The sequence below is a fragment of the Ambystoma mexicanum genome, chromosome 13 (genome assembly GCF_040938575.1).
Source record: "Ambystoma mexicanum isolate Mex_15411 chromosome 13, UKY_AmexF1_1, whole genome shotgun sequence".
NCBI lineage: Eukaryota > Metazoa > Chordata > Amphibia > Caudata > Ambystomatidae > Ambystoma > Ambystoma mexicanum.
The window spans coordinates 476900079-476913272 of record NC_090938.1 but is presented as its reverse complement, the minus strand read 5'-3'; the positions used below and the strand labels follow the sequence as shown (position 1 = coordinate 476913272).

Sequence of the window (13194 nt, the reverse complement as noted above, 5' to 3'; positions counted from 1 at the left end):
TGACCAGCTCTAGTACAGCTAGAGACAAAGAAGGCCATCCACCTCCTTCTTATGAAAGCCCACCAGTCCTCCTGCAATTTCGTTGGCATTTGGCAGCATTAAAAACAGTATGATACCATTACAATTAGAATTCTGCTTGTTTTTATTTGGAGAAAATTATGTTGCTAGCCCTCATATAACTCCTTCTGAATAACAATATGTTCTGGTTTAATAACATCTATAAATAAGTGAAAGGAATTGCGATGGACTCAAAAGGCTCTCCATTTGTAGCTAATTTATTTGTTTTTTTTTTAGAAGAGACTTGCATCTGCCCAAACAGTCCGGGGAAAACACTAAAATGGGCATACTACATAGATGATATTTTAATGATTTGGGCAGATACATAGTTGGAATTAATGTATTGTGTCTCTGTATTTTAAAAGAATAGCTATAAGACTAGCTTTACAGTATAGTCTACAAAGACACATGTCTCATGTTTTGATTTAATAGAATCGAGTGGCAAACATTCAGAAAAGAAACAGAAGCCAATACCACCTTGATGGCATCTAGTCTTCACAAGAGTATTGTTATTAGTCACATTTGAGTGGTTGAATACATAATAGCAAGGTGAAATTGCATTAGCAAAGGTTTCTTTGATGAACAATGTACGATTTTGAAAAAGGTTCAACAAAACTGGTTATGATGTTAAGAACATTAATAAAGCTGAAGATAAAGCACTATGTTGATTACAAAATACAGCATGCAAAGTTGTTCAGTACACAAGATAATTCATAAACATTGGAATACCCTACTATTGGATAAATATCTAAATTCATTTAATGATATGAAACCATAGATAATATGCCCAAACTCTAGAGAATATGTTGTCACCTAGATTTCACAAAGATACAAGAAAACAAGGTTAGACACTACCATGGCTGAACAACAACCAATGTGCTTCCACAAGTGTGGAAGCTGTTCCATGTGCACATTTGCTAATAATAAAAAAATATGTATTTGAAGAGGCATGGAAGAAGAAATGGAAAATCATGAAATGTTTGAATTGTAGAAGAATGCTTGTGATTTATGCAATTCCATGCATATGTAAGAATATATATATATATATATATATATATATATATATATAGTATGTACAATTATGACACTAAGGAATAGTGTGTATGAACACATTAGCGCTATTCAAATATTCAAATTAGAGATGAACGACAACCACTTTCATAACATTGTATACAAGAACATCATAATGGAAGATTAGATTATCTGAGTTACTGTGGCATTGAACGTATTTAAAGATGCGTGAGAGGAAAACCATTACAACAAGAAGCCAAGCTCATATTTTATTTCAGGAGTATTGTTGAAGGTCTAAATTGTGATAATGAATTAATTTTCCTTTAAAATCGGAACAAGCTGTTGGTGTGGTTAGGGAGTGCATTTTCCATATGTATAATGTAGAATAACCTAGATAGTTGAATGCACACATTGTCTTTTCAAGATTCAAGTAACTATATTCATAACTATGCATAACAATTAGGACAGGGCAATCAATGTACATCTGAAACCTAAAGTCCCAAGGTTGCGCTTCTCTGGTAAATAAATGATGAGTTCAAATTAGGAATATTTTGGGATAAAGTAGATTTTTAATGTATACCAACAGAAGACTTTGTTGCTGAAATAAACACAGATTGTAAAAAAAAAACTGAGAACAATATAGTTACTACACTATTTCAGAAGAAGAAAAAAAGAAAGAAGAAAATTATAATGATTGCACAAACTGGTCAGTTTGAGACTAAATGTTCAATTGTTCGTTAGACTGTCTACCAAATTCCTGATTTTTGAAAGGTCCTTGAATTGGTTGTTGGTAAATCCTTAAGTTTAGTGGAGGCCAAGTCTTCTAATACTTGAAAGGTCCTTAGATTTGTTATTGTATAGCCCTTGAGTTGGTGGAGAACAGGTCTCCTAATTGCTGCAAGGTCCTTAAGTTTGATGTTTAAGGCCAAGACTCTGATATTGTTGTTATTATTTTGTTGGAGGCCAAGACTCTAAATCTTTGAGGGGTCCTCTGGTTATTGAGAGGTCCTCTGGGTCCTCATTATTATTTTGTTGGAGGCCAAAAACTCTAAATATTTGAGGGGTCCTCTGGTTATTGAGAGGTCCTATGGGTCCTCGACATGTGTTTCCCCACTCCAAATTTAGAGTGGTTTGTCAGGAGGAAAATTGATGTTTGTGTTTAGAGCTCCAGTTGCAATACAGATCTGGTGATTCTGATGTTGGTCTCCATTAAAGAGAATGCTAGATTTTACATATGTGGAGTACCTTAGAAAAAAAGAATTAGATTGCAGAGTATTATGTCTTGCACACTCTCTGTTTACAGATTAGACTGTTCAGAATTCAGAATATGTATACTCACGTGGGTTTTGTGTCTTTATTCTTTCAACTAGTTTGCAAAAAGAAGTTCAATGTGGATTCCTTAAGTTTGTTTCTAATGTGGCAGGCACTGTGTCCCTAAAGGTATGGAGAACAGTACATGTGTTTATCTGGATTGATAACGGTTGGTGTGTTGATACTAAGGGTAATTCAAACATTAAGTTGGAGCTATGTGCGGGGAAAAAGATACAATGTGGTTTCAAGATTCCATTCAAACAGTTGAAAAGTTCAAGAAGTTCAAAAAGATTCAACACTAATGTTGAGACACTAACCTGGTGTAGGCTGATTGCTTTTGGGCTGAGCATGCGAAAGTGTATTAGGGCTAAATTCAAAGGGGTCATCTAAGTATCTGGTGCTGCTTCTAGGTCCATCTCGTTCGTATGTATGGTCCGATTGCCATGATTAAATGAATGACTTTGGCCGGCTTAAATAGCGTCTATTTTACGTATTTTGGCGTCGACGCAATGACGTCATGCGTTCTCACGCAAATACTTCATGACGTCATGCGCCCGCGATTTCCCACCATCTTGAAAGTGCTCTTTGGATGCTGTGATGTGTTGAAATATGTTGTGGCTGATTCAAATCTTGTTTCCTATCTCTGGTCTGTCTTTTTTATCAGAGTTGTTATGCAGAACTCAATGTGATGCTGCAGATTAACATGGTATTATAGATTATAGAAGGGTGATCATGAAGAAAAATCCCTACGTGTGGGTCAAGTTTGAGCAGATGCCAGGTTTTTTTAGACTTTTTCTGATCTCATGATTGTTCGCACAATATGTACTAATGAATTGTACTTTAGTGTCTTGAGTAGGTTTGTCCTTTTTTAACAAGGTTTGTGTTCTAGATATTAGTTGCGCCTTGTCCTGGGCAGCTTGTATGCTTTTTTTGTGAATAGCCTCTAGCCTTGAATCTATTGGTTAAGATATTGCACTCCTCCTTGCCATGTGCTTTTGTTTTCTTCTCAATAATGTTTGATTGAATTACTTAACTTTCTTTTCTGGATATTCCGTTTTACCTTGATTTTTACAATGTGGTTTGGTACATGGGGATTGGATGGTGCATTTATTATTTTCACTTATGATGGGTCATAATTAGATAAGCCCTGATTTGAGAAAGGCACCTTGTCGAAACACGTGTAAATGATATTTGCAGTTGGGATCGATCCCTGTTATTACACTTCCAGTAATGATCAAGAGAAATAAAGTTGGATAAGCCCTGATTTGAGAAAGGCACCTTGCCGAAACACGTGTAATCCATAGGGCAGATCAATTAAACTTTCTTATCACACAACAACAATTGGACTTAGTCTCCAGCATAATTCTTTTTCTGGCGCAGTAATAAGGTGTGACCACAGCAGCCTGGTTTCCTAATTAAACAAACGGAGTTGAGGAACTCGAAGTCTCCGTTCTATGGCACATCAATGCGACAGTGCAAATTTTTGCATTTAATCAGGTTGCGGGGGTTCTAAGTGATATCAACCCAAAGTTCCTTCAAAATCTGTAGAATAGTGAGTAAGTAACATTGTTTGAGTTGATGAGGCACTATAGATGGAAGAGTATTAAATCACATGTCATATGTATTATTTTTTACATGAGCACAATTATTTTCTAAATAAGAATGTGGAACACATCATATGAAATATTATGTTTGCATCAGATTCATATCAGGTACGTGTGTTAATTATGTTTTGTTCAAAAGTACATAGAGAAAACATAGGAAATTGATCTAGTATAACTTGTGCATTGGATTAGCATCTATGAGTAAGCCCACGGAACTAGAAGTATAAGAAGAAGTGAAACATTTTGAATTAACTTAACTAAGCATGGATTGCAAGACTAATCTATTTTTTCATTTATATTTTTTGATTTGGTTTTCAATTGTTTTTTTCTCAACTTTTTTCTTTCTTATACAATATAAAGAAATAGATGGTCTAACAGACTTTGAAAGTTGGTTTGTGCGACGGAGAAATGGAATTTGGAATATGAGATGCATGCTTATGAAAGATATTGTAAGCCCAGAAGAACCTCACCATAAATTTTAGTAAAAGTGTTTATTTTATGTAGTGAAATAGGTGTAGGCAAATATATAATATCAGCAAATATACAATATCAGGATTGTAACTAAGTGAGAACTACTGTCCTTGGTGAATACATCAATCAAGAAGTTTTATAATTTGTATATACCTTTTTCTGATGTGAAGAAAACATAGAATTTTTGGTTTGGACAACCTTACTTTGGTATATAGAAATGAATTAATAAAAAGACTGATTCACAAGGAATGAATAGCACATGGCATTATAGTTACCTCTTGTTGTGTAAATGGGCCATTTTCTTTTATTCATCAATGACTACTCCTGAACTATTAATCTTAGCAGGATGTAGTTTCAATAAAAATGTTCCCATCCAATCCACAGTGTGTCTCAGAAAGTACTACAACCTGTGAACCTGTTCCCCATATCCATTGATGGACTAATAGTAAATTGCATCATCTGGCCTAAAGGGTCAACATTCCAACAAAGCCATTCCCTGCCATTGCCATCCAATGTTAATATTAAACTATGGGTACCTCCCCAGCAGTGCTCTGTAGTGTCAATAGTGAAAGGATGGCACCTACAAGTATGGGACTTATAAAGTGCAAACCTAGCTGGGAAGCAACAGAGTGATGTATTAAGGAGACTCACTCGGAGGGTTATAAGTATGGGTGCAGTGGTATCAGAGGAGATGTGATAAATAAGTTGAGCAAGGGAGGTGTGAGAAACCCGAAGGTGTTTCACTTACTGGTCCCCAGGGATCTGTCATCTAGGTGGCCAGAACACGCCCAGTGCTATTGGATCCAGTTCCTGGGGATGGACCAGTGGGGGAGGATCACCTGGGTGAGGGGTCTTTGGGGAGTGGAAGTGGGAGACTGATGGTTGAGACGTGGTATCCTCTTTCTTGTAAAACATTGTCCCCATACTACCCTGTAGGATATTCAGTAGCTCTACCCCCTGCTCCCCTTTTCCAACATGAACACTTTCTTACACTGTAACAGACAATGGAGTAACACCAGAGCCGTTTATCTGACATGTCCCAACACATGGGTCAGGCAGAGTCAGGCAATTGACACTAACCATGCAAGCCTGATGGCCCTTTAGCCTCCTCAAAGGGATAAAAAGCAGAGCATGAAAGCACACTTCTAGCAAGGCCGAACGCACGAGGAAACAGCTACACAGAACTAGCAGTTCAAACCTGGAAGGACAAGAAAGGGGGAACTGCCCTTGCCCTTTTTTAACTCAGTCCCCTTTTTTAACTCAGACCCGCAAAGCCTCAGAGAGGGAAATCATAAGATCGGGAGTTACAGCTGGCATGTGGAGGAACGGTGCACGGGTGCCTCCTGCATTGATAGCACAGGCGGGGAGGTGTGCTGGCTACCGTGGTACCGACCTTGACTCCAGGGTTCGGTTGAAGCGAGCTGATAGCAAACTAACGTGTGTTGAGCCCAAGGTTGTAAGTGGCAACATTGGATGAATGCTGGAACCTTAAACACATTATTTATGTGTGTTTGAACTTTATGTGAAAGCCCACAGAAGGGCCAGCTGCAGAGTTATCAGGCGCCGTAGGAGTCCTCAGTCAAAGGACTCTCGCTGGCACCTTTTGTGTCGAAAAATACAAGTACCAGAAGGCCCTAGAAAAAGGCAAAGTGTCGGAGTGGTCCTACAAAGGTCACATCAAACCCTTTGTACAATGGAAAGTCAATTGAAAATAAGGCAATTGTGAACCCGACAGAGGGACGCCGAAAGACAGCTGGGGAAGAGAACCCAGACTTTCTGATGAAAGTAACCAAATCATGAACATGCATTGAAAAGGTACATAACCTGTGTTAAAGAAGGCCAGAGTGAACTCGACGGAGGGAGGTCCAGGTTGACAAGTTGAGACAAAGCAGAGTAAACTGTGAACTATGTGTTAGAATGGCTATATGACCCTGACAGAGGGGTGCCAAGGGAAGAGCTAACGAGAGTGAATCCCGTACTGTGTATCTGACAAGAGAAGAAAGTTGAACAGTGTATCTGACAAAAGTGAACCCGGCTGAGGGTTGTCCACAACAAAAATTGTTTAAAAGGACATTAAGTCTCTAGAAAATTGCAAGCTGCAGTTGAAAGGCCATTGTGAACCTGCCTGAGGGAGGCCCAAGTTACAAGGAAGAATCCAATCCCGACAGAGGGAGATCCAAGGGGCGACGAGCAATTGCCCAGGTGCAAAACTACAGAAGGAACATTTGTTTGTTTGTCGTTGTGAATCAGCAGATCTTCTAAACCCATTGACTTTTGAAGGCAAGAGACTTAGACTGAGAAGGTTTTGATATTGTTGAACTGGAACTTTGAATCTCGTCTAGATTAATCTGCATTGCTAACTTGTTCCAGAGACAGTATGCATAGTAGGAATACACCTGTTTCCTCTTTTTTTGCCTATTTTAGTTCTTTGTTTACATCCTGGCAGTGCTCTGGCTTCTGGTGGTGCACTAGCCTCCAGAGATGATGTGTTTCTCTTCCAGGTAGAGTGGTGTTTTGGTTGTGACTGCTTTTTAGGTAATGCAAGCAGTCTTAAACATGATCCATTCTTGAAGGCGTAGCCAGCGCAGCTCTTTGCGACTGGAAGAAGATGTGGTTGAATTTTCTTAGTCCTGTGATGAAGCGTGCCGCAGGGTGCTGGACAGCTTTTACAGGGTTTAAGGTAACATCTGGTACTCCTATGAGCATTGCCACTGTCCAAGTGGGAGATGACCAGAGCTTGGACAACTTGGGAACTTGGAGCAAGGATGAAAGCTTGATTTTGCCAAGGTGCAGAAGCTGTCCCATGCTGCTTGGATCTTCTGAGTGATGTGTGTTTTGAATGAGAGGTCACAGTCGATGGCAAGCAATTCCCCCATAGATTCCATGTAGAGGCTTAAGATGACAGAGGCATGATGAAGCCTTGTGAAGTTCTGCAGGTAACTGGGCAGCACTAGAATCTGTTGGGGCGCACCTGGGTGAGTTGGTCTCTGCAGATGTAGTGGATGGCTTTATGTCAACAGTTTCATAGACAGCTGAAGGGCACAGTAGGGCAAGTTAGCAGGGGTTTCCAATACACAGGATGTGTGGAACATCATTGATAACTTGGATGGTCTCTGTGTTGCATGGTGGTTGGAAACTCGATTGGTAGACCTTAAAGAGATTGTGCTGAGTGGATTTAGCCTCACATACAACGTACAACTTGACGAAGATGATCTTTTCAACCACTTTGCTGAAGAATGGTAGATATGTGATGGCAAGATTTTTGGCCAGGACATCTGGGTCGATTGTGAATTCCTCTAGCAGGGGGAGGATCTGTCCAATTTTCAGTGCATCTAGGAAGATACCTTGAGTGAAGGATGGGCTGATGATGTTGATAAGTGGTGTGACTGCATCACTTGCCTAGCATGACCATGCAGTGTTAACTTCTCAGGTAGACACACGAAGGACCGATTGTCAACAGACAACAACTCTTAACAAAAGCATCCGGCACAAAAGAATTTAGTGCATTCACATACAATACCTTATTATTATTTTTATTTTTAGACAGAGCTTCGGAGTGTAGGTTGTGGGGACCTTGAAGGTTTACATGTTTGCAGCTGGCTACTGGTGCTGCTTTACAAATCACCAGGCAAAATACAAAATGCTGTTTTCTAAATTAAAAAAAATAACATTTCTCTACCACTCCTTTCTTTTCTGGCACTGTTTTAGTTGTTTAAATGTCAGCATGACAAAACATCAGGCATGGTCATTATAACTGCTCTGCTCATTGGTCTACGCCTGATGGAATATCAACCTACGTCCTTATATAAGCAGTGCCAAGACATAGCAAATGTTTACCAGTTGACTTGGCAAGACAATAGCTACTCATGAGGCTTGACTGGAAAGCTGGAGGCTCAGGGGTTTATCATCCAATCTATGCAGGGGAAAAATGAGAGTTGGAGAAATGGACTCCATGGAAGCCTGAAGTTCTACCATCGATCACATCACGCCACTTCCTTGATCAATCATGCCTTCACAGTGCTGTTTCATGTCCGTTCTGCAGACTGGCGGTGCTTTGGTGCAGTTCCTGGGAACCGGATATGCCTTTGGATGTCCCCTCCAGACTGCCAGGAGGGTTCTCTTTTGTGGGAGATGGCACAGCGTGTTCTGAACTGGAGGGGCTTGGCAGGTACCCGGGCAGGTTGTTCATCGAGTGGGAGGGTACTGCCCTGTGCTTCCCTGCTTGCAGTGACCCACTACCAGGGGCTCTCTGGCCAGCAAGGCTCATGCTGACACTGTTGGTGGCATGGGATACCACTCCGCCATAGTAGCAGCTGCCGCCCGTGCTGGTGACGCGAGGTCTCTGCTTAATGTCAAGGTTCAGGTTGCGTCTGAACCAAGCCTTCTTTATTTCTGCTTGCACCTGGGGAAGAGAGTAAGAACATTAGCCAGCAGCCAGTACAGAGAGTGGACCAGGACACAATTGTACACAGTCACAGCCAGGAAAAAGGACATGAGGCTTATGGGGAATTGGTGTGACTTCTGGAAAGGCCACACATGAAGGACCAGTCAGAGGCACAAGCCTGTTAAGAAGTCTCACAATGTGCCAATAGACTATCCCGCCTCTGATCGAGGAACGCTCCAGACTAATCACTGTTTTCTCCCACACCAGCTGGTCTCAACTACATCTTCAGCACATTTTAGAGCAAAATGGTCAAGAATGGCAGTATTCAACCTTGGGAAGTTCCCAAACGTGTTGAGCAATGGAATTCTGGATGACACGAATATGAATAAATGCATTATTTTTTATATCACCTACATTTCTTGATCTAATTTAATCACGAATTATATACATTTTCTATACCTAAAATATGTTAAAGTGCTTTATCACAAACAATGTTTGATTTAATTCACGAACATCCATGATGCTTGTCATCTTTGATTATGTTGGAAATACGTATGTTAAACATGTGCTTTGATATTTGTATTTGTTTTATTTGTATTGCGCCCCTTGCCCTGAGGCATCTGGGCGCATAATTTGAAGCAAGTGGTTACAAAGGTTACATGAGTTAACATCAAATAGCTTTCCACATGGAAAGGGTACAACTTGGTAATTCAAAGTGCAGGACTTGGGATACAGGCATGATCTGAAAACAACATATTAAGGGCAAAGAAACAGGCTATTGACAAGGAAGTAGTACCATTGCCAGGAAACAACAGATTAACAAGCACAAAAACAGGATATCAACAAGGAAGTAGTAAAGGTTACAAGAGCAAACCCTGGGCGATTGTTAAGCGACGGCGTAAGCCAAGAGAAACAATGTGTCTGGCTGCAGTATTGATAGTGGCAGGGGGCGGGAGTACCCTCCACTTTCGGATACTTTTGTTTCTTTCTTGTTAGTTACAATCTTTGTGCCAGGTATCTATTTTTCTCCCCTGCACCTGTACCTCTATAGACACGGCATCTTTTTCTAAGTCACTGTAAGCGCACAGCCCTCAGGCTTTGGCCTCGGGATATAGTCCTGGTGGCCTCTGCTGGGTCCACAGGTCTAGAGGACAGCAAGACAAGTGTGTGTGTGTATATATATATATATATATATTTTTTTTTTTCAGTGAAAAAACTTTGTTAAAGGGACATTATGGTTAAGTTGCGCTACTAAAAACCTATGAAATTCAGTGAAAAAACTTTGTCAAAGGGACATTATGGTTCCAAGTAAAACCGAAAAACCCTTGAAATTCGCCAGTTATGGTAAGCTAAGTGGTGGGTGCGGGGGGGTGTGGGGAACACGAGGGAAACACGGGGCATGAGCGGGGGGTGGGGGTACAGGAGGGAAACACAGGGCATGAGCGGGGAGGTGGGGGGTGGGGGTACAGGAGGGAGACACGGGACATGACCGGAGGGTGGGCGGGCAACAGGAGACACGGGGCATGAGCGGGGAGTACACAAGGGAAACACGGGGCATGAGCGCGGGGTGGGGGGGAACAGGGGAGACACGGGGCATGAGCAGGGGTGGGGGAATAAGAGAGAGACACGGGGCATGAGCGGGGGAGAAAGGGAGAGACATGGGGCATGAGCGGGGGTGGGGGGAAGGGGAGAGACACACGGGGCATGAGCGGGGGGTGTGGGGAAGGGGAGAGAGACATGGGGCATGAGCGGGGGGTGGGGGAAGGGGAGAGAGACACGGGCAAGAGAGGGGGGTGGGGGGAAGGGGAGAGACACACGGGGCATGAGCGGGGGGTGGGGGGAAGGGGAGAGATACACGGGGGGTGGGGGGAAGGGGAGAGACACGGGGCATGAGCGGGGGGTGGGGGAGGGGGAGAGAGACACGGGGCATGAGCAGGGGTGGGGGAAGGGGAGAGACACAGGGCATGAGCGGGGGGTGGGGGGTAACACAAGGGAGACACGGGGCATGAGCGGGAGGTGGGGGCTAACAGGGGAGACAGGGCATGGGTGGGGGGTAACACAAGGGAGACACAGGGCATGAGCGGGGGGTGGAGGGAAGGGGAGAGACACAAAGGGCATTAGCGGGGGGTGGGGGGAAGGGGAGAGACACACGGGGCATTAGCGGGGGTGGGGGGAGGGGAGAGACACACAGGGCATTAGCGGGGGGTGGGGGGAGGCTAGAGACACACGGGGCATGAGCGGGGGGCGGGGGGAAGGGGAGAGACACACGGGGCATGAGCGGGGGGTGGGGGGAGGGGAGAGAGACACGGGGCATGAGCGGGGGTGGGGGGAAGGGGAGAGACACACAGGGCATGAGCGGGGGGTGGGGGGAAGGGGAGAGACACACGGGGCATGAGCGGGGGTAGGGGGGAAGGGGAGAGAGACACGGGGCATGAGCAGGGGGGAGGGGGGAAGGGGAGAGAGACACGGGGCATGAGCGGGGGGGAGGGGAGAGAGACACGGGGCATGAGCGGGGGGTGGGGGGAAGGGGAGAGACACACGGGGCATGAGCGGGGGGTGGGGGGTAAGGGGAGAGACACACGGGGCATGAGCGGGGGGAGGGGAGAGACACACAGGGCATGAGCGGGGGGTGGGGGGGAGGGGAGAGACACACGAGGCATGAGCAGGGGGTGGAGGGGGGGAGGGGAGAGACACATGGGGCATGAGCAGGGGGTGGGGGGAAGGGGAGAGACACGGGGCATGAGCGGGGGGTGGGGGGAGGGGAGAGACACGGGGCATGAGCGGGGGGTGGGGGGAAAGGGAGAGACACGGGGCATGAGCGGGGTGTGGGGGGAAGGGGAGAGACACAGGGCATGAGCGGGGGGTGGGGGGTAACACAAGGGAGACACAGGGCATGGGCGGGGGTGGGGGGAAAAGGAGAGACACGGGGCATGAGCGGGGGGTGGGGGGAAGGGGAGAGACATGGGGCATGAGCGGTGGGTGGGTGGTAACACAAGGGAGACACGGGGCATGAGCGGGGGGTGGGGGGTAACAGGGGAGACAGGGCATGGGTGGGGGGTAACACAAGGTAGACACGGGGCATGAGCGGGAGGTGGGGGTAACATGAGGGAGACACGGGGCATGAGCGGGGGGTAGGGGAAGGGGAGAGACACACGGGGCATTAGCAGGGTGTGGGGGGGAAGGGGAGAGACACACAGGGCATGAGCGGGGGGGTGGGGGAAAGGAGGGAGACACGGGGCATGAGCGGGGGGTGGGGGGAAGGGTGAGACACACGGGGCATGAGCGGGGGTGGGGGGTAGGGGAGAGAGACATGGGGCATGAGCGGGAGGCAGGGGGAAGGGGAGAGACACACGGGGCATTAGCGGGGGGTGGAGGGAGGGGAGAGACACACAGGGCATTAGCGGGGGGTGGGGGGGAGGGGAGAGACACACGGGGCATGAGCGAGGGGCGGGGGAAAGGAGGGACACACGGGGCATGAGCGGGGGGTGGGGGGAAGGGGAGAGACACACGGGGCATGAGCGGTGGGTGGGGGGAGGGGAGAGACACGGGGCATGAGCGGGGGGTGGGGGGAAGGGGAGAGACACACAGGGCATGAGCGGGGGGTGGGGGGGAAGGGGAGAGACACACGGGGCATGAGCAGGGGTAGGGGGGAAGGGCAGAGAGACACGGGGCTTGAGCGGGGGGAGGGGAGAGAGACACGGGGCATGAGCGGGGGGTGGGGGGAAGGGGAGAGACACACGGGGCATGAGCGGGGGGTGGGGGGGAAGGGGAGAGACACACGGGGCATGAGCGGGGGGTGGGGGGAGGGGAGAGACACACGGGGCATGAGCGGGGGGTGGGGGGGAGAGACACACGGGGCATGAGCGGGGGGTGGGGGGAGGGGAGAGACACAGGGCATGAGCGGGGGGTGGGGGGAAAGGGAGAGTAACGGGGCATGAGCGGGGGTTGGGGGGAAGTGGAGAGACACGGGGCATGAGCGGGGGGTGGGGGGAAAGGGAGAGACATGGGGTATGAGTGGGGGGAAGGGGAGAGACATGGGGCATGAGCAGGGGGTGGGGGGTAACACAAGGGAGACACGGGGCATGAGCGTGGGGTGGGGGGTAACAGGGGAGACAGGGCATGGGTGGGGGGGTAACACAAGGTAGACACAGGGCATGAGCGGGGGGGTGGGGGTAACATGAGGGAGACACGGGGCATGAGCGGGGGGTAGGGGAATGGGAGAGACACACAGGGCATGAGCGGGGGGTGGGGGAAAGGAGGGAGACATGGGGCATGAGCGGGGGGTGGGGGGAAGGGGAGAGACACTCTGGGCATGAGCGGGGAGTTGGGGGGAGGGGAGAGAGACATGGGGCATGA

General features: G+C 46.8%; 1 protein-coding gene across 1 annotated transcript in view; it reads right to left on the bottom strand.

Moving 5' to 3' along the window:
• Positions 1 to 470: 470 nt before the first annotated feature.
• The window catches only part of LOC138521346 (parathyroid hormone/parathyroid hormone-related peptide receptor-like), a 280555-nt gene continuing 267831 nt past the window's right edge, over positions 471 to 13194 (bottom strand). Inside the window, exon 13 of the mRNA XM_069634105.1 lies at positions 471 to 8856. Within this exon, the coding sequence (XP_069490206.1) occupies positions 8467 to 8856 (390 nt within the window). The 3' untranslated portion in view covers positions 471 to 8466. The remainder of the gene's footprint in view (positions 8857 to 13194) is intronic.